At 43.8% G+C, this 20,398-nt stretch overlaps 1 protein-coding gene across 1 annotated transcript in view; it reads left to right on the top strand.

Moving 5' to 3' along the window:
- DIP2A (disco interacting protein 2 homolog A) overlaps nucleotides 1-20,398 on the top strand; it is an 87,721-nt gene that overhangs the window by 4,601 nt on the left and 62,722 nt on the right. The window contains 1 exon segment of the mRNA XM_034654093.1: nucleotides 18,834-18,905. Coding sequence (XP_034509984.1) covers nucleotides 18,834-18,905 — 72 coding nt within the window.

Raw genomic sequence — 20,398 nt, 5'->3', positions numbered from 1 at the left:
CTGCTATGAGCCTGCTTCTTCCTCTCCCACTCCCCCTGCTTGTGTTCCCTCTCTCGCTGGCTGTCTCTATCTCTGTTGAATAAATAAATCTTTAAAAAAAATTAATTTTCTTAAACTCAACCCTTGAATACCCATCTTTTTAATAGTCCATGTGAGGAAATGGGCAGTGCCACAGTGAGCTCCAGGGCCTGTTGTGAGGAACGGCACTTGGGCATCTTGAGTTGCAAAGTGAATGAACCACTTTTGTCGCAGAATGCCATGTTTACTGGAAAAACGGGTGTTGGACAAACTGCAGTTACCAAGACTTGGATATCTGGTGGACATTTTCTGGAACATAAATGAACGAGAACAGCTGTCAGAATTTATGGTCATGATAAGATTTGTACTTTTGAGCAAAATTTAAAATTTTATGAAACTTATCTGCACCATGAGCCTGACAGCCTCTCATAACTTAAATACTTTTTTGATGAGATTAATGTCAGTTTTTGATATCATATAATGAAATGTGTCAACATTAGGGAGATCTGCATAATTCTGTGAACCAGTATTTTCTAAATACCAGTGTGTCGTGTTACAAATTTGTGCACAGGTGAAAAGGTATAGACCATTCAAAATATAGACCATCGGGTTGTAACACAACAGTACGAGAAGTTCACTGGTAGGGTTTTAGACTCCCTAGACTCTACACTGCAGCTATTCCGTGAAAAACTACCACGTGCCTAGTTGGGGCGGTGTGGTATTGAAGAGTGTGCACAATGGTCCGTAAAGGCTACTGACACACTCCGCCCTTGTCCAACATCCGTCTGTTGGACTCGCCTTGTAGACTTCTGACAAAGCCGCAGATTGCAACAGGTTGAATGCTGAAGCAGATGAGAGAATCCACCCAATTGTTGTCTACGGAGCCAGTTAGTAAAGGGACTTGTTAAAGTAAAATAATACCTGTACTCACTGAATGTTTTTGGCTTTGGAAATCTATCCTTTTTTATTAAAATGTAGATATGTTAATATGGTTTATTATAAACAAATTTGAATGAATTAAATATTTAAAAAATTTCACTGTTTTAATTTCTAATATGGTAAATGTTGATTATATAACACACACACACACACACACACACACACACACACACACACACACACACAAAAGCTCTTCAGGGGCCTCAGTAATTTTTAAGAGCGTCCTGAGTCCAAAACCTTTAAGAAGCGCTAGTCCACGCAACTCTAACAGAACTTTTAAGGAAATACCCAAATGTCGTTGTATATTTCTTTATACTTTTTGTAACAAATTTCTTAGCTGTTACTGGCATAGTAAGGATTTCTGTTTATATTTGTAAAGATAATGAGATGTTTCAATTTATAAAACGTGTTTGAAAATTTCTGAAAGTTATCTTACTAATTGCTTGTATGTCCCACTTCACATGATTCAGGAATATTCCCTTTAGAATTTTTTCGTAGTGAATCATCCTGGCACAGTTTTTCCTTCCAAAATTTTTTTTTCTTTACAGAATTTTGATTTATATATTTTGAAAAGAGTATCAATACTATAATTTCAGTTTTAATATCCTAACCCTTTGCACATACAGTTCACTGCCAACTATTCTGTACTGTTGAATTCCTGCCTTTGTTTAAACTCCACTTTCTCTTTGAAGTTCTGCCTTCCTCTGAGAAACACCCCCTTTCTCTGGTGAGGTGCCTGCTGCTCCGTGTCCCTGTAGTGCTCACTGTATCCCTCCTGTAGGATTTATCACACGATTGTATTTCTTTGTTTGCTTGCTTTGCTTTGTTACGTCATAGGGAACACTTCAAGAGGAAGTTTTAAACTGTTCTTCTTTGTGTCCTCAGCACCTAGCATATTTTAGGCATTTTAATGAGTGATTGTTTAATTAATAAAAGTAAAAACTACACATGGTGTTTATTTTCAGTTTTTTAAAACTTATTATTTCTTTTTTTTTAAAGATTTTATTAAAAACTTATTATTTCTTTAAGTAATCTCTATGCCCAATGTGGGGCTCGAAATCATGACCCCAAGATCAAGAGTGGCACGCTCCACCGCCCGAGCCATCCAGGCGCCCCTATTTTCAGTTGTAAATCAACAATCATCTGTTCTTGTTCGAATACTTAGCTTTATTGGTAACGGTTTCCAGACTCAGCGAAGCCATTCATTAGCAGGACAGATCTGTGTCTTAGGGGGCCATTGACTCAGGATTTGGTTTGGTTGCTTAGACTACCGGGAAGAAGCTACCAGCGTAATCCCCGCTGGTGAGCAGCTGAAGTCTCAAGTGCCATCTAGAAGGCTGTTCCGGGCCCCGAGGTGGCCGTGATCCACCCGGGGCCTCCCCTCTGGGCTGTGGGTCCATGCCACCTTCACGCTGAGCCCACACTTCTGTTGCAGGAATACAAAGGCAGGCTTGGTCCTGGGAGCCTGTGGCTCCTGCTGGGGACTTTGGCTCAAGGACCCATGCTGGCCTCAAACTTTCTTAGAGCTGCATGGGGCCTAAGGCTTTTCCTGCCCAACCTGTCTTCCTTTCCTCTGCCTCTACAAGGGATCCCCTGTATCGTGTCAGCTCTCCAGCCTCCTGCTTGCCTCCCCCCCACACCCGTTCCCCTTCACAGGCATTTCTCTCCTAAGTCTCTTGCATGTCTGTTCTGTCTTAGCATCTGCTTCTCAGAGGCCCTAAACTGCCATATGGGCTCTCTGGTCTAGACCCAGGTTGAAAGGCTGATTTGTGTGGTGGTGCGGGTGTAAGCGTCTGCCTTATCAGTGGTCTGCACTTGGAGATTGTGCCTGTCACATGGTTGTTGGTCCGTGGGTATTGAACTGAATTTTTCCCGCTCTCAGGACGCCCTTGTTTATTAAATGCTTCATTCAGGTAACGGGTACCGTGAATATCACGCATTTGCTATCCTGATGCTTATAACACCTTCCCTGTTAGTTTAATAGGCGTTTGTGCCTAACCTGATTCCTGGCTACTAATTAAAAGCTAGTTGTATCGGAGATTGACTAGTGGTACTTACAGCTGACCTCCCGCGTAGGACTCCTAGCGCTTCCTCCTTTCCTTTAGGAGTATCTGCTGTAAGGAGGCACCTCCAGAGAATGTCGTCCCGTGTCTGTCTCCTGCACTCCACAGTTGTAAGGGCCTTGAGGAGAGTGGCGTTGCCATCCTGTGAGCTGCTGGCTGGGTCTGCAGTGGGACCCTTTCTTGGCCGGCTGACTATGCTGGCCACATGAGGCACTTGTTGGCAGTCTTGAGGGAGGGCCTCCCCTCAGGGCAGGCCTTCAGCTGAGGTGTGGGATGTGTGGGGGTCCGAGTCGTGCACTCTGAAGAGCCTCCGTTGGTCATTTGGTCCCTTCTCTCTGTAGACCTTTAGTCTCACCAAGTGGGGTAGGTGATCATCCAGGACCTAGAAGTCTGCAAAGAGACTCGAGTGGGAGCCCTGGTCTGCTGGATTGAAGAGTCTCTGCCTGGTGACGTGTCCCCATGGAAACATGAGCCTAGGGAGTGGTGTCACCCCCATGCCCCATGACCAGCACCCACACTTCACGCTGTGCACCGCCAGTGAACGGTCACCATTGTGTTGCCACCATGCCTGTCTCTCTTCATCAGGGTCCAGGCTGTGTTCCATCTTTGTAGTTGGAAAGTACGGAAGAGTTGTAATTCTTGAAAACATTTTTATTTCATCTTTTCATGTGTTCTTTTACCTGGTGTGATATGCAACATTTATTTAAAATAAAAATGAATTCGTACAAAGTATGTGGTCACTGTACTAGCTGAAGAAAGGGTGGGACGAAGGAGGGTTGGATTACTTTGCTCTGCTAGTAGGACTTTTAAAACTAACTTTTGCTGTAGCATTTTGTTTGCAGTAAGCTTGCTTCTGAGTAAGACTACAGTCTTTATGGGTCAGTCTTCACAGAGAAGATTAACATTTCTGATATTGCACGTGCGTCCTACAAAGACTAGGAAATTATATACTACACGGCAAAGAAAAACGTGTGTCATCAGTGAAAGACACAACACCTGAAAATAGTTGTCTCTGTCATTTATTGATGAAGAGTCACTTGGAGTGATGCATCCAGAGTCCCTTGTCCTTTTCCACACAGGAAACGAATGGCCTCTGTTTTTGAGATTTCCTGGATTCTTGGGGCAGCACCTTGGGTAATCACTGGGGACAGTAATCGTGCAGGGGTTTCCTTGCAGACTTTGGCTTTGTGTTACTCAGCTTTAAAGGAAGAGTAGAAATCCTGTCCCTTCAGTTTACACTGACTATTTATGACTTGAGAATACCATTTTGGAAATAGCAGAGAAAGATCTTTTATTTCCTTTCAGATTTTGGAACTTTTTCTCCAGGATCTTTGATAAAAGACCTTTAAATTGAGTATCTGAAATGTGAAAGGACATATTCATGCTGCTGAAGCAGGTGAGTAACTCAAAAGAGCATGTCATAGAGAGTTCCTGTTTGACTCCCGGGCTCTCTTTGCTCTGCTTATCTCCGAAGGTGGATGCTGTGGATTAGCCCTTTTCAGCAAACAGTAAAATTAGGATCATTTAGAGATAAAGGGTATGGAAATGGGATGACCTGGCCTCATTATTAGGTAATCTTGGCATCATGGGCTGAATTGTGTCCCCCAAATTCGTATGTTGAAGCCTTAACCGCCTGTGTGACTCTATTTAGAGACACGTCCTTTAAGGAGGGGATGAAGGTTAAATGCAGTCGTATGTGTGGGCTCTGATCCAATAGGACCCGTGTCCTTTTTAGAGGAGGAGATGGCAGGAGCGCCTGCACACAGGGAAGAGGCCGCGTGAACACGGTGAGAAGGCGGCTGCGTGCAAGCTAAGGGGAGAGCCACAGGAAGAACCAAAGCTGGTGACGCCTTGAGCTCAGACTCCCAGCCTTCGGAACGGGGATGACGTACATTTCTGTCGTTGAAGCCGCCCCGTCTGCGGTGTTGTGTTAGGGCAGCCCAAGCAGAGGAAGGTACTCTGTGTGTCACCCTGTCATTCAGCAACAGGCAACAGACCGAGTGCCAAGGTGCCCGTGACCTAGCGAGGGCTGAAAGACACGGAGACGGTAAGGTGTGTGCAGGCCCCGAAGGGGAGCAGCGCGGGCAAGCCGGCGGACAGAGGAAATAGGGATTCTTCTAGCTTTGTGTGAGAGCGTGTGTGAGGAGGGTGTCGTAGGAGGGCAGGGAAGAAATGCTAGACAAAGGAAGACGAGCCAAAGCTGAATGGGCCGCGGGATTTCCAGACAGTGCTCCCCAGGCACACGGGCAGGCAGGGCAGGTTGGGAAAGGCGGGGCCTGGTGTACGGGAGGGTTTACGCATCCTAGTAGAGAAATTGGACTGGGCTTTCTGGAGTCCTGACCAGTGTTGAGAGAAACTCAGACGCCTCCTGCAGCCAGATGTGTGTTACGGGTGTGTGGGTGAGCAGGATTAAGACAGGCACCTGTCCGCTCCGGTGTGGCGCGTAGAAGCTTCTGTGCTGGTGGCAACGGTTTGTGCCGTAGCCGCCACGGCCACCGATAGCAGGGCAGCCCCTACTGTGCGTCTGTGAAACACTTGAAATGTGGCTAGTGGGATTGGGGAACTGAAAAGTCAATTTAATTGACTTTTAATTAATTAAAATGTAAATTTAAAACTTAAAATTTTAGGGGCCTGGGTGGCTCAGTCAATTAAGCGTCTGCCTTCAGCTCAGGTCATGATCTCAGGGTCAATCCTGGGATTGAGTCCTGCATCAGGCTCCCTGCTTCTTGGGGAGCCTGCTTCTCCCTCTCCCTCTGCTGCTCCCTGGGGTTGTGCGCTCTCTGTCTCTCTCTGTCAAATAAATAAATTTTTGAAAATCTTTAAAACTTCAAATTTTAAAATACTCCCATAAAATTAGGAATATAATAAAGATCTGTCCATATAAACTTCTATTAATATTACAGTTGGTAAGGAAAAGACAAAACTCTTTGTAAGTTTGCTTACACAGACAAATCCCTGAGAATCAGTGAAGTATGAGCGCTAATGAGATTGCCGCACCGATGCTGGTGCGGGACCGTCCTGCGGAGTCAGGAACATGTCCTCACACCAGCAATAATGGGTTTAAAAGAACCCGTTGGAAAAAGCGCCCCCCCCTTCACAATAGCCACAAAATCACACGGTACCCAGTAATGTCCAACCAGAGATGTGCCAGCTCTGCTTTGGAAATGCACCAGGTATCACTGAGGAACTTCGGCAGACCAGAAACAGGAGAGCGGGGGGTGTCGTGCCACGTGGTGGGGTGGAGAAGGGCACTCAGTATTGCAAGTATGCGTGTCGTCCCTAAACTTGTCTCTACATTGTCCGACCCTAGAATTTGTGAGTACAATGCCAAGAAGAGTTGAGACATTTTTCAAGTGGGAAGAAAAGAACAAAGTTAAGGCTTATTCCCTACCAGATAACCAAGATTAATTTTAAAACTGTGGCAATAAATAAAGAAACATGGTGTATTGAGTTATGTGGGAGTATCAGACCAGTCCCTGGGATAGCTGAGCATCATTAGACAGTGGTGCCAGAACTCTTCCGTACGGAAGGAAGTTAATAAATGTGTGAGGGCAGCGACTGTTCGCACAGCCCGTGTGGACAGCACAGCAAAGCGTAGGCTCCGATTTAAGGCGTTCTATTACGAGTGAGTGACTCCCCCACAGTTTTCTACCCCTGCACTTGACGGCGGTTGGGGGGAAATGGGAGAGGTTAAAATATGATACGTGTGTGCTTTCAGGAACCCACGAAATCCTGAAAACAGATGGCCGATTTTCTGTTTTTGGAAAAGGGCGAAGGGGGTGGCTATTCTTAGGTGCTTTATTGTAAGTGGGTGTTCTTAACAAATGGTGGAGCCAGGTGGTGGTGTTAGAGGCAGTAAGCAGCGATTGAGATATTCCCGTGTGAGCTTTCGTACGTCTCTGTCTTTCTGTCCTTCCTCCTCTTCTCTCGCGATGATCGACAGCACCGTTTGCTGGCAACGTGTGCAGAGTGGGCTGGAGGGGCACAAAAACGGGAGCAGAAGCGTGAAGGAGCACATGGCCGCGATCTAGGGCCGTGGAATGGAGAGAGTGGTCTGCCGTAGAACACACAGGTTTCGGTGTGAAGAAGCAGACCTTGGAGGGTCTGGGAGGGCTCCTGAGTTTCCCAGATGGGCGACTGCGAGATGAGGGAGCTGTTCGGAGAACAGGTCAGGGAGAACTCAGGAAGCACATGTGTGTTTCGTACCTATAGAGTGTGGGTGTCCAGGGGGCATCTGGATATGTAGGACTGGTACTTTCTAGAAAGGCTTATCTAGAAGTAGAAATCTGGAAGTCATTGGCAGGAAATCGTGATTGACGTGAACATGATGACCCCGTAGGGAGAGCTCAATAACGCAGAGAGGTCCTAGGGCAAACCTGGGGAACGCAAACCCATCAGGAAAGACAGGAAGGGGCCCCAGCAGGAAGAGGACGGGGGCGGGGGTGGGCATCTGTGAGGCAGAAGGCTTCACTACAAAAAGTGCCTGTGGGAACAGAGGGTGTGTTAAATGGATATTCATGACCACCATCAGGTAAAGATGACTCCTCCCAAATCCCACTGAAATGGTAGAAATTTTATTTTTTGAAAAATTTTTAAAGTTTATTAGTTTACTTATTTAAGTAACCTCTATGACTGACGTAGGACTCAAACTCACGACCCAGAGATGAAGCATCTCAGGCTTCTCTGACCGATCCAGCCAGGTGCCCTGAAATGGTAAAAATTTTTAGAATTAAAAAGAGATTCACAGCCATGTAGATTCTGGAAAGTCAGAAAGGCACATCAGAACAGCAAGCGGCATGTAGGTCGGGAAGACGGCAAATGGGGCAGAGCAGTAACAGACGGTCAGTGTGTTCTTTGAGCCGAGCTGGGGGAGCGATGGCAGTGGGGAGGTGGTGGTGAGGGGAGGGTGTAGCGTCCAGGGCTTTTCCGGAGCCCCCATGCCCCTCCCTCAGAAGGGTGGCCGGTCTTCTGGTGGGGACGGAGCTTAGAGGGCAGGCCTCGGCCCAGCCTCTGCCAGAACAGACTCTGCACTGAGCTTCCTCAGGAGAGCTCACTTGAGGAGAAGGATAGAACACGTGCAGCTGAGAAGTTGGAAAAGCACCAGAGTGGGTGGTAGTTAAGTTCTCCTTCTGGCTGGAAGAGTATTCTAAGTTCCGATCCTGAGTGTCCAATGAGAATCATACCCTCGTGTGACTCTGTCTCACCAAGTAATGCTTAAAAGCATTCTTGCATTGAATGTCTGCTATTTTCATTTTTATTTTTTAATTATTTTTGAAATAGCAGTCAGAATGATTCTTTTATTTTTTTTATTTTGTTTTATTTTTATTTTTTTATTTTTTTAAAGATTTTATTTATTTATGTGACAGAGAGACAGCCAGCGAGAGAGGGAACACAAGCAGGGGGAGTGGGAGAGGAAGAAGCAGGCTCCCCGCGGAGGAGCCTGACGTGGGACTCGATCCCGGAACGCCGGGATCACGGCAGGCCGACGCTTAACGACTGCGCTACCCAGGCGCCCCTGTTTTATTTTTAAAAGGAATCTCTACACCCAATGTGGGGCTGGAACTCACGACCCTGAGATCAAGAGTCAGATGCTCTACCGGCTGAGCCAGCCTGTCTGCTACTGTTAAAAGGTTTATTGCCTATTTACACATTTATGTAATACAAACTTGGTAGCCAAGAGCTGTATATTTTTTAAGCTTTTGTTTATTTATCTATCTGAGAGAGAGAGTACATGGGGAGGGGGGAGCAGAGGGAGAAGGAAGCAGACTGTGCACCAAGGACAGAGCCCCACGCAGGGCTCAGTCCCATGACTTGGAGATCAGGACCTGAGCCAAAATTGGGAGTCGGATGCCCAACCAACCGAGCCACCCAGGCGCCCCCCCAAGAGCTATATATTTTTTTTTTTAAGATTTTATTTATCTATTTGACAGAGATAGAGACAGCCAGCGAGAGAGGGAACACAAGCAGGGGGGAGTGGGAGAGGAAGAAGCAGGCTCCCAGCGGAGGAGCCTGATGTGGGGCTCGATCCCACAATGCCTGGATCATGCCCTGAGCCGAAGGCAGACGCTTAACCGCTGTGCCACCCAGGCGCCCCCAAGAGCTATATTTTTATGGAAGAACCTTGTTACCTTTCTCTGTGGCACTGCTGTCTGTCTCCTTGTATGTCCTAAATGGATGTTCAGGACCTTACTTCGGTTAAATGGGATAATTTAGATTAAGCTCATGAGGACTGGAGAATAGAAGGCCGACATTTGCACGGAGCAGTCAGAAACTGTGGAGTGTGGTTGACTGCTTCTTGTTTAATCTTTTTTCTAATATTTGTGATCTTTCAACCATACAGAAAAATTGAGAGAATCATGGTATACACACTGATGTACCTACTACCTGATTTTTCAAAAAATTAATATTTTGTCATATTAACTTCAGATCCTTTGCACAGAACCATTTCAGAGAGAGAGTAAGCCACACTCACTCTGACTCTATTCCCCTTCCCCCAGCCCCCCCTGAACTTGGTGTTGGATCATTGTATTGCATTTCCATATATCCTTAAACAGTCTATAGTGCTGTTTTGCATGGTTTAAAACATTACATAAATCATCTATATGAGTCCTTCTGGAACTTGCTTTTAATCTCAATGTTATGTTTTTAGAATTATGGTAATGATTATGTTAATACATATAGCTCTGACTCTTTCTAACTAGCGGCTTTGGGGCAATCTTACATGATTACACCATGGTGTATTAATTTTTTTCCCGAGTGTATATTTTTTAAATTAGTAAACTATTTTTTAGAGCAGTTTTATGTTCACAGCCAAATTGCGTGGAAAGCACAGAGTTCCTGTGCACCCCTATTCCCACACATGCACATTCCTGCACTATCACAGTGTACATTTGTTCTGTCAGCAAGCCTACGCTGGCACGTCATTACCCAGCGCCCTGAGTTACCTTATGGTGTTGTAGATTCTGTGGGTTTTGACATATGTTTAATGACATACATCCACCATTTGCCATGCAGTCCTGCGTGTATTTTTTGAAAGTAATGGAGGATGACCACGTGGAGAAGGGTTCCCCAGGGGAGGCCTTGAGGCCTCAGCCCAGGAGCACACACGCGAGCCAGCACAGGGAAGAGCTCAGGAGAAGAGGAATGGAGAGCGCCTTCGGTCCCAAGCAGGCTCACATGGCGGCTGCTGGAGGGAGGCATAGGGTCCAAGTGAGCTCAGTTTTGGAGTAAGCGGACCCAGGGCGGATCAGGGCAGGTTTGGTATGAATCTCACTGTCAGCTTACTCTGGGTCAGCTTCTCTCTTATTCTGTAGGTCAGTGTGCTGCTGCTGGACCATAGACGTATACAAATGGTCATTCCGTTTATCTGTACAGCCACGTTGCTAGGGTAAATCTGGCATCGTTGGCCTAGAGACTTTTGCCCTTCCCAGAGTGACTCAACGAAGTACGTGTTCTTCCTGAGAGCACAGCAATTCTAAGGACTCACGCGTGGTTTTTATTGGTCTGTCATTGTCATGCATTTATTGGTACCCCCCCCCAGCTGCCGAATCACATCATAACCCTTGGAACCTATGAACGTCACCATATTTGGAGAGAGTCTTTGTGTATGTGATAGAGGATGTTGAGATGAGTTACCTGGATGTTTGGGGTGGAATTTACATGCCATTGAAGGTGTCTTTAGAAGAGAGAGGGGCAGAGGGAGATCCGATGCACACATGGAGGGGGAGGCAGGTGGGCACCAAGGCAGAGACTGGAGTGATGTGGCCCCATGTCAGGAAGGCTGGAAGAGCCCAAGAATGGATTCTCCCCTAGCGTCTTCAGAGTTACTGCAGCCTTTTTGCCGCCTGATGCTGGCTCAGTGACACTGACTTTGGACTTCGGCCTCCAGAACAATAGGGAGTGAGTTTGTCTTGTTTGAAGCTAAGCTTGTGGGAATTTGTTAGCAGCTGCAGGACCTGCGTCCACTCAGCCCCACGTCTGCAGCGTACTCAGAGAAGATGTTTTCTTTTTCTTTTTTGTTCCATGTCACATCTTTGTGAGTTACATTGGAGGTCTGAAATGTTTGCTTTTTCCTTCATGGTGAGTAATCTGTGTGTCCTATGTAAGAGTTCTTCCCCCACCTCATGGCCCTGAAGATATTCTTTTAAATTATTTTTTAAGAGCTTTATTGATCTGTCACATTGAGACACATAATCCACCTGGAGTTGAATTTTGTGAGAAAAGAGTCATTTCCTTTCTGTTTTGTGTGGCTACTCTGTTGTCCCGGCGTATCTGTGGAAAGGGCCGTCTTTTCCCTGCTGCTCTGGACTGGCTGCTGCTGCGTTGCTGTCCTTGTCCATCTTAGCATCTCACCGCACTGCATGTCTGTAGCTTCTCGGCGTCTGTCTGTGTCTGGTCAAACTCGTCCCTTTTTATTTCTCAAGTTTCGTTTGCTAATCTTGGCCCTTGGCATTTTTCCATGTACATTTTAGCATCAGCTTGTCTATTTCTACACACACACAAACCCTGCAAGAGTTTTGATTATAATTACTCAGACTCTAAAGATTCAGTTGGACAGAAAGGCATCGTTACGGTATTGAGTGTGCAGACCCAGGAACATGCTGCATCACTTCATTTTTTAGGTCTTTCAAACTTTACCTCAGTAGTACTTTTAGTTTATTAACTAATGAGACAGAGAAAGTGAGCATGAGCGGGGGCGGGGCAGAGGGAGAGGGAGAAGCAGACTCCTCGTTGAGTGTGCAGAACCCACATGGGGCTCGATCCCACGACCCCGGGGTCGTGACCTGAGTGGAAGTCAGAGGCTTAACCGACTGAGCCTCCCAGGTGCCCTGTGTTTTTAGTTTCTGTGTAGAGGTCATATATTTATCATTCATTAAATTTATTCCTGGATTTGAGATATAGTATTTTTCGGGTGTAGAATTTTCTTTTTTCTTTTTTTTAAATCACAGTCCTGCTTTTTAATTCCTTAAACATATTGATCGTGGTTATTTTAAAGTTCCATTATGTGGATTCCCTGTCTGTATCTTCCTATTATCTATTGGTTTTCATGGATTGTAGTCACAGCTTCCTGTTGCCTGTAGGCCAGAGACTGTAGGTGTAGCAATGATTTGTGACTCTAGATGTTTCTGTGTTTCTCCATAAAGGGTTTACTTTTGCTTCTGGCAGGTGAATGCCCTGGGGGTGCATCTTTAATGTGCATGTGCCTAACAGTGGGGCATCAGACTATGTGAAGCAAAAACAAATAGAATTGCAAAGAAAAACAGATGATTCTACTATCACAGTTGGAGACTTCAACACCCCTCTATCAGAAAAGGACCCAGCAGGCAGAAAAATCAGTAAGGACACAGTTGAATTGAACAGCATCATCTGTCCACTGGATATAATGGATATCTAGAGACTGTTTTATCCAACAGCAGAAGAATGCACATTCTTCTCAAGCCCACATGAAGCATTCACCAAGAGAGACCACATTCTGGGCCATAAAACACATCTTCACAAATTTAAAGGAATTGAAATCATACAGTGTCTTTTCTCAGACCACAACAGAATTGAACTAAAAATCAGTAGTGAAGAGAACTCAAGATATGTAGAGATTAAACAGCATACTTCTAAATAACACAGGTCAAAAGAGAAATTCATGAGAGATTCTGAAATATTTTGTACTACATGAAAATAAAAACACAGCTGACCTAATTTATGGGATGCAGCAAAAGCAGTACTTAAAGGGAAACTTACAGCATTAAGAAGAAAGATCAAAAGTCAGTGACTAGATGGACATTGGGGGCATTATGCTAAGTGAAATAAGTTAGGCAGAGAAAGACATATACCTTATGATCTCACTTATATGTGGTATCTAACAAAACAAACAGAGCTCATAGATACAGAGAACAGATTGGTGGTATTTGAAAGTTGCTAAGAGAGTAGGTCTTAAAAGTTCTTATCACAAGAAAAAAAAATGTAACTGTGTGATGATGGCTGACTATACTTAATTGTGTTCATTTCACAATACCTACAAATATGTATGAGGCTAATGTTATATGTCAATTATATCTCAATTTAAAAGATCAGTAACCTAAGATTCTTCCCTAGGAAACTATAATAAGAAGAGCAAATTAAAAAGTAAATAGAATAGAAGAAATAATAAGAATTAGACTAGAAATCAATGAAACCGAAAACCAGAAATCAATAGAAAACCTGGTTCTTTGAAAGTCAATAAAACTGATAGATCTTTAGCTAGGCTAATTAAGAAAAAAAGAGAGAGGGGTGCCTTGGTGTCTCAGTCGGTTAAGAGGCTGCCTTTGGCTCAGGTCATGATCCCGGGGTCCTGGGATCAAGTCCCGCGTCGGGCTCACTGTTTTGTGGGGAGCCTGCTTCTCCCTCTCCCTCTGCGTGCAGCTCTGCCTACTTGTGCTCTCTCTCTAACTCTCTGTCAGATAAATAATTGAACTCTTAAAAAAAAAAACAGAAAAAGAAAAAAGAAAATCCAAAAGAACTAATAAGCCCTCCTCCCTGCCAAAAAAACCCCTGAAACTAATACACAGTTACAGCAAGTTTGCATGACTCAAGATTAACATGCAAGTCAGTCACTTGCCTATATACTAGCACTGAACAAGTGGAATTTGAGGTTAAAAACACAATACCATTTACATTAGCACCTCCCAAGTTAAATACTTAGGTATAAGGCAAACAAAATATGTACAAGATCTGTATGAGGAAAACTACAAAATACTGATGAAAGAAATCAAAGAACTAAATAAGTGGAGAGGTATTCTATGTTCATGGATAGGAAGACAATATTGTTAAGGTGTCAGTTCTTCCCAAGTTGATCAATAGATTCAATGTAGTCCCAATCAAAATATCAGCAAGTTATTTTGTACATATCAACAAACTGGTTCTAAAGTTTATAGGGAGAGGGAAAGGCCCAGAATAGCAACACAATTTTGAAGGAAGTGAACAAAGTTAGAAGACTGACACTCTCTGATTTCAGAATTTATTGTAAAGCTATAGTAATCCAGACAGTGTGGTGTTGTCAACAGAAGAAATAGTAGATCAGTGGAGCAGACTAGAGAAGCCAGAAATAGACCCACATAAATATAGCCAATTCATCTTTGACAGAAGAGCAAAGGCTCTACAGTGGAACAAAGATGGTCTTTCCAACGAATGGTGCTGGAACAACTGGACATCCACACTCAAAAAAATGAACCTAGGTATGGACCCCTCACAAAAAGTCAACTCAAAACAGATCTCATCCCTAAATGTAAAAATGTAAAACTATAAAACTAGAAGATAAATAGAAGATAACATGGAAAAAAACCTAGACGACCTTAGGTATGGTGATGACTTTTAGATACAACACCAAAGGCACAATCCTTGACATAAATAATTGATAAGAAACACTCTGTTAAACAATTAAAAACTTCTGCTTTGCAAAAGACAATGTTAAGAGTAAGAGAAGACAAGCCATTGACTGGGAGAAAATATTTACCAAAAAAACACTTATGATAAAGGACTGTTACCCGAAATATACAAAGAACTCTTAAAACTCAACAGTAAGGAAACAACCTGATGCAAAAATGGTCCAAAGACCTTAACAGACACTTCACCAGAGAAGACATATAGATGGCAGATAAGCTTATGAAAAGATGCTCCACTTCGTAGGTCACTGGGGAGCTGGAAAAGTAAAACAATGACACTGCTGCACACCTACGAGAACGGCCACAATCCGGAACATGGACAAGGGCGAGCGCTGGCGAGGACGTGCAGCGGCAGGGGCGCTCACTCACATCTGCTGGAAAGCAGATGGTGGGGCCACCTCGGAAGGCAGTCTGGTGGTTTCTCACCACACGAAACACGCTAAATGACCCAGCAATCACATTCTTTGGTATTTACCCAAAGGAGTTGAAAACATGTCCACACAAAAGCCTGCACACAGTTATTTACAGAAAATTTGAAAGCAACCAAGATGTCCTTCAGGAGGTGGATAGATAAATAAATTGGTCCATCCAGTCAATGCAATATTATTCAACACTAAAGGAAATGAGCTGTCAAGCCACGAAAAAACATGGAAGAAATTTAAATGCATTAAGTGAAGTCAATCTGAAAAGGTGATTATATGATTACAACTCCATGACATTCTGGAAAACTGTGGAGACAGTAGAAAGATCAGTGGTTGCCAGGAATTGAGGGTGAAGGAGGGGTGAATAGGCAGAGCACAGAGGATTTTTAAGGCAGTGAAAATACTCTGTATGATGCCACAGTGATGGATATGTTGTTATACTTTTGTCCAAACTCATAGAATGTACAACTCCAAGAGTGAGCCGTAGCTCAGCTGTGGACTTTGGGTAATTGCTGTGTATCCGTATAGTTCATCAGTTGGCACAAATGTGCTCCTCTGGCGTAGGGTGTTCATAATGGGGGGAGGCTGTGCATGTGTTGGGACACAGGGTGTATGGGAATTCTCTGTATCTTGCCCTCAATTTTGCGGTGAACCTGAAATTGCTGTCTACATGAAGTTTAATTAAGTAAAATAAAACAAAAGATAGAAGGGAAAAAAATCCCAACCTTCTGGAAAATAAATCTGCAAGCCCAGATGGTTTCACTGACAAATTTTATCACTTAAAAAAGAAATAACACCAATTTTACGTAGTCTCTCCCATGTATTTTTAACTTTTTATTTTGAAATAATTTTAGACTCATAAGTTGCAGAAATAGTACATAGAATTAATTCAATTTCCTGCAATAACATCTTATAAAACCATAATGCATTATCAAACTATTTTCCATATATTCTTAATTACAGTTATTGTGCTAAAAATGTAAAGAATTCAGAAGTGTATGAAGTAAAAAATTAAATACTTCTCACACCCACCTCAAGCTACATAAACAAATCACAATTAATAATTTGCTGGGCAGCCTTCCAGACATTTCTTGCACACAAAGAAATAAATACTTACACACATGTATGGTTTTATTTATTTGTTGTTACCAGAATTAAATCAATCTTTATGTATGTAGTTTTCAACTTGCTGCTTTTACCCAGGAGTATATCATGAATCTGTGTTAAGTGATACCCATCCCCCACCTTCCAAATACCAGGGTATTTTTTTAGGGCCAACAGTATTCTGTAGTAATGATGTATGGCAGCATATTTTCTTCCTTTTTTTTTTTAATTAACAATTAGGTTGTCTCCTGTTATTTGTTGTTATATATGATGTGCTCTGCCTATCCTTGTTGCTGTGACCTTAAGGAGTTATTGAATGCTTTTGAGAATAGGCTTTTGAAACCCTGGTGTCTGGGTTGGGACTTGGAGATACTATTTGCGATTTTGCACTTGTAATCCTAAATGACTGTGGTTGGCAACAATGGAGGTCAACCTGAGCTGCATAGCATAGCCCCTACCTGGAGGGCTGGTAAGAACAGCTAGCAGCCCACAGACCACCAGAGACGGGTGGGCCCTGGCGTCTTCCCAGAGCCCCCCAGGCACCTGGGTGCTCAGCCAGGGGCGAGCTTTATCCTAGCTGAAATGCCCTCAGCGGTCGGGTCAGGGCGACTCCAGGTTTGTGTAGCAGTTGGGGAGTTTGGCTCTGCTGTTTGTCTCTTGAATGTTTACTGAACTTGGGTTCAGAAAATTTGGATTTGAGTCCCTTTTCTATTAGCTTATTAGTTTGGTGTCTGCATTCTCTTTTGGAATTCTGCCTTGCTGTCTGTGTGGGCAGAAGTCGGCATTCAGGGGTGTGTGGGGTTCGTGTCTAAGTTGGATATGAGAAAAATGGTAACTGGTTACACATGGAAATGTGTAGCTTGGTTTTGTTCAACTGGTTCAGTGAGAAGACACGGGACCACTTTTGCGATATCACAGGCGTGAAGCAGGGAGTTAATGTTTCATTTCTGAATGCTCCCTCCCCCTTCACCATGGAAATGTTCATTTGAAATGGAAACCTAAGAAGAAGCCATTTCTAGGAAACGAATACTTAATTTTTAAATATCCTGGTAAATCAGTGTTTTTCTTTTAAATGGGGGTTTATCAGTTTTAGTGTTGTGTAACAATATTTAGCTTTCATTTCAATTTGTCTTAATTACATATTTTTATATATTTCAAAAGAAGCATAATTTTTTAGTAGATATCGCTTTAAAAAAAATACGTGTGCTTTAAAGTTGTTCACAAGTTAAACATTAAGAAGCTAAATTCTGCAGTCCTACCCTGGCCCGGCTTGGGGTCTGAGTATGCAGTGAGTGGGTAGGGCAAGGACAGTGCTCCCCAAGGACACTGGCCGTTAGCCACGGACTAGGTGTGCTCACTGAGTCATGGACTGGCTGGTGTTAAAAATGGAGTGCTTAGCAGAAAAAACAGGCAGAGTGAGATTTGCAGTATCATGCCATTCAGGTAAAGTAAAAATACATGGACACAAAGCAGTGTCCATTCTGCAGAACCAATTCAAATTAGAGGACTAGTTTGCTGTAGGGGTGGTGGGGGAATAAGGTGGGGCAGGTGAGATACACACGAGAGGCTCAGCGGGGAGGGCCGGGCTGAAGGGGCTGTTGCTAAAGCCCTGCAGACCCCCTGGGAGCTGGCGGTCACTCTGGGCAGGACCTGGTGCTCCCGACCTCAGACTCGTCTTCCGTAGGGTGGTATATGAATGTCTCCCCAGAGACTTCCAGCGAGTGTTCACTTAGGTGGGAGACATTTTGCTGCAAGAAATCCTGCAGTAGAGATCAGGTACAGGCCTGGTGAGGCCCCCGGGGATGGCGGCCCGGCCCTCCTGACTGCCAGCGGCCCGGCCTTGTGCTCGTTGGCTGGGGCAGGGGCTGGGAGGGGAGGAGGGCTTCAAAACAGCAAGAGCTTTCTCCTGAAGACAGTTTGCCCAAACAGGCTGCTAGTGGAGATTGTAATATATATTTCTGGCCTAAATAAAGTCTCGAGGACATGACGGATTCCCGCTGAGCACGCCAAGTTCTCTCTAGGAAACAGACCGTGCACATAGCTTGAGAAGCGTCTCCGTGAAGACGCACTTCCCGTCTTGCTCCTGGCTGCTCTAACTCGTCTTTAGGCCACTCCTCTTTATGACCCTTTGTCAGAACAGCAGTCCCTGTTCCTGAGTCCTGGCCTGGGGACGTGCTTTGGCTCTTCCCCAGCGCTTGCACGCATGAGCCTACGCGGGACTCACTTGGCAGGCTTTGTAAAATGCTGGCTCAGGCTCATCCTGGGGGATGGCCTCAGAGTCTGCTTCTCTTTCTTCATGTTTAACTTTAAAAATTTTTATTTCTTAAAATTTTATTAAATTTTTTTAGACTCTGCATTTCTGAATTAGAATCTGCTCTTAGGGGATGATCACAATTTTTAAAAATCAAAGTATTATTTATATACAATAAAATTGACCCTTCCTAGTGTGTAGTTCTCTTGGGTTTTGATAAACACATGCAGTCACGGGCCACCACCATCAAAACAGAACGGCTTCGTTGCCCCTGAAATCCCCTCGTTCCGCATTGTAGTCAGCCCTTCCCTCACCCCCATCTCTTGGCAACTGCCATCTGCTCTGTCCCTATAGTTTTATCTTTTCCAGAACATCCTGTAAATGAAATAGTTCGGTGTGTAGCCCTTTGGGCCAGGCTGCTTTCACTTAGCAGTACTCCTGGAAGCTTTATCCAGATTGTATCTATTGGTAGTTTATTCCTTTTTACTGCTGAATAGTATTCCGTTGTGTGGGCGATCAGAGATATTAGTGTTTCCACTTTCTCCATTACAAATTATTTTTTCATTCTAAAACTTTGGAACTTTGGAGGAAATATAATCATCTTTTGCCCCTGTCGTTTTAGGTGACATCACTCAAAAAGGATATGAAAAGAAACGGGCAAAGCTGCTTGCACGCTATATCCCACTTATTCAAGGTAAAGTCAGCATGCTCAACTCTTTTGTAACAGTTAATATTCTCACCAAACTTGACCTAAATATGGATTTTAGAGTTTCACATTGGTATGTATCATATTTCATTGAGGACTGGGCAGCATGTCTAATATTAAATAATAAAATCCAAATCCAACATGTCTGATATTGAATAATATAACCCACAGGTTATGATTTACAGCTTGGGTTTGGTATAGATGTCATTTCCAAGTAGGATTTATTATATTTTTATGATTATAGACTATGATTCTTCTTGTGATTACAGTGAGGAACGTTCCCTAACTTAGGTTCGGAACAAATGTTGTAAAGGTTAAGGTTAGGGTAAATTGATCTGTAGAACTAACACACTTGTCGTTTCAACAGGTTTTTTTGGTGGAATTTAATGAGCTAATTCTAAAATTTATATATAAGTTTAAAGGGCCAAGGGATTCAAAATGTACTTAGAAAGGAAGAATGAGGTGGGAAGATTTGCCCTACCAGGATAAGAAGAATTACTATCATGCTGTCGTCATGAAGACGGCCTGGTTTGGAACCAGGGCAGGCAGCTGGATCTGCAGAGTGGGACCTGGAGCCCAGACACAGACGCACACATGTGTGCAGACGTGGCCTGTGGGGGAGGCAGCGTTGCAGGGCACGGTGTTGGCACAGCCCGCTATCCTAGTAGAACACCAGTCACTGGACGCAGCAATCCGTGTCTGGCATTGAAGGACCAATAGGAAAGGCGAAAGCTACAGCCTCTTAGAAGATTGTTTGGAAAACTTTGGTCACCATCGCAAGATAGGTGGAACTTCATGAGTCACTAAAGAGCCTGAGCTGTGACCCTAAGGGAGGAAGCAGTGACTGTGTTTAAATGAACACTGTCATTTTATCCAAAGTCACCATAAACAGATTAAGGGCAAGTCACACAGTGGCAAGAGAATTGTAACACAAATACTTGGAAAAGAACTAGTATGCAGAACATATAAGGCAGCACCGTCCTGTTTATTCACTCATGTGATAATGGAAATGTTCTGTAATCACTAGTCACGGATGGCTGTCAAGCACTTGAAATATGGTTAGTGTAACTGGGAGACTGAATTTTTAATTTAATTGTAATTAATTTAAACTTAAATAGCCAGAAATCCCCCAACATGATTTTTTATTTTTTTTATTTTTTATGTTTTTTTATTACATTATGTTAGTCACCATACAGTACATCCCTGGTTTCTGATGCAAGGTTCGATGATTCATTACTTGCATGTAACACCCAGTGCACCATGCAATATGTGCCCTCCTTACTACCCATCACCAGTCTATCCCATTCCCCCACCCCCCTCCCCTCTGAAGCTCTGAGTTTGTTTCTCAGAGTCCATAGTCTCCCATGCTTCACTCCCCCTTCTGTTTACCCCCCCTTTCTTTATCCCTTTCATCCCCTACCGATCTTCCTACTTCTTATGTTCCATAGATGAGAGAAATCATATGATAATTGTCTTTCTCT

Source organism: Ailuropoda melanoleuca, chromosome 1 (genome assembly GCF_002007445.2).
Source record: "Ailuropoda melanoleuca isolate Jingjing chromosome 1, ASM200744v2, whole genome shotgun sequence".
Classification (NCBI taxonomy): domain Eukaryota; kingdom Metazoa; phylum Chordata; class Mammalia; order Carnivora; family Ursidae; genus Ailuropoda; species Ailuropoda melanoleuca.
The sequence above is the reverse complement of the archived record's forward strand: the minus strand, read 5'-3'. Positions and strand labels throughout refer to the sequence as shown.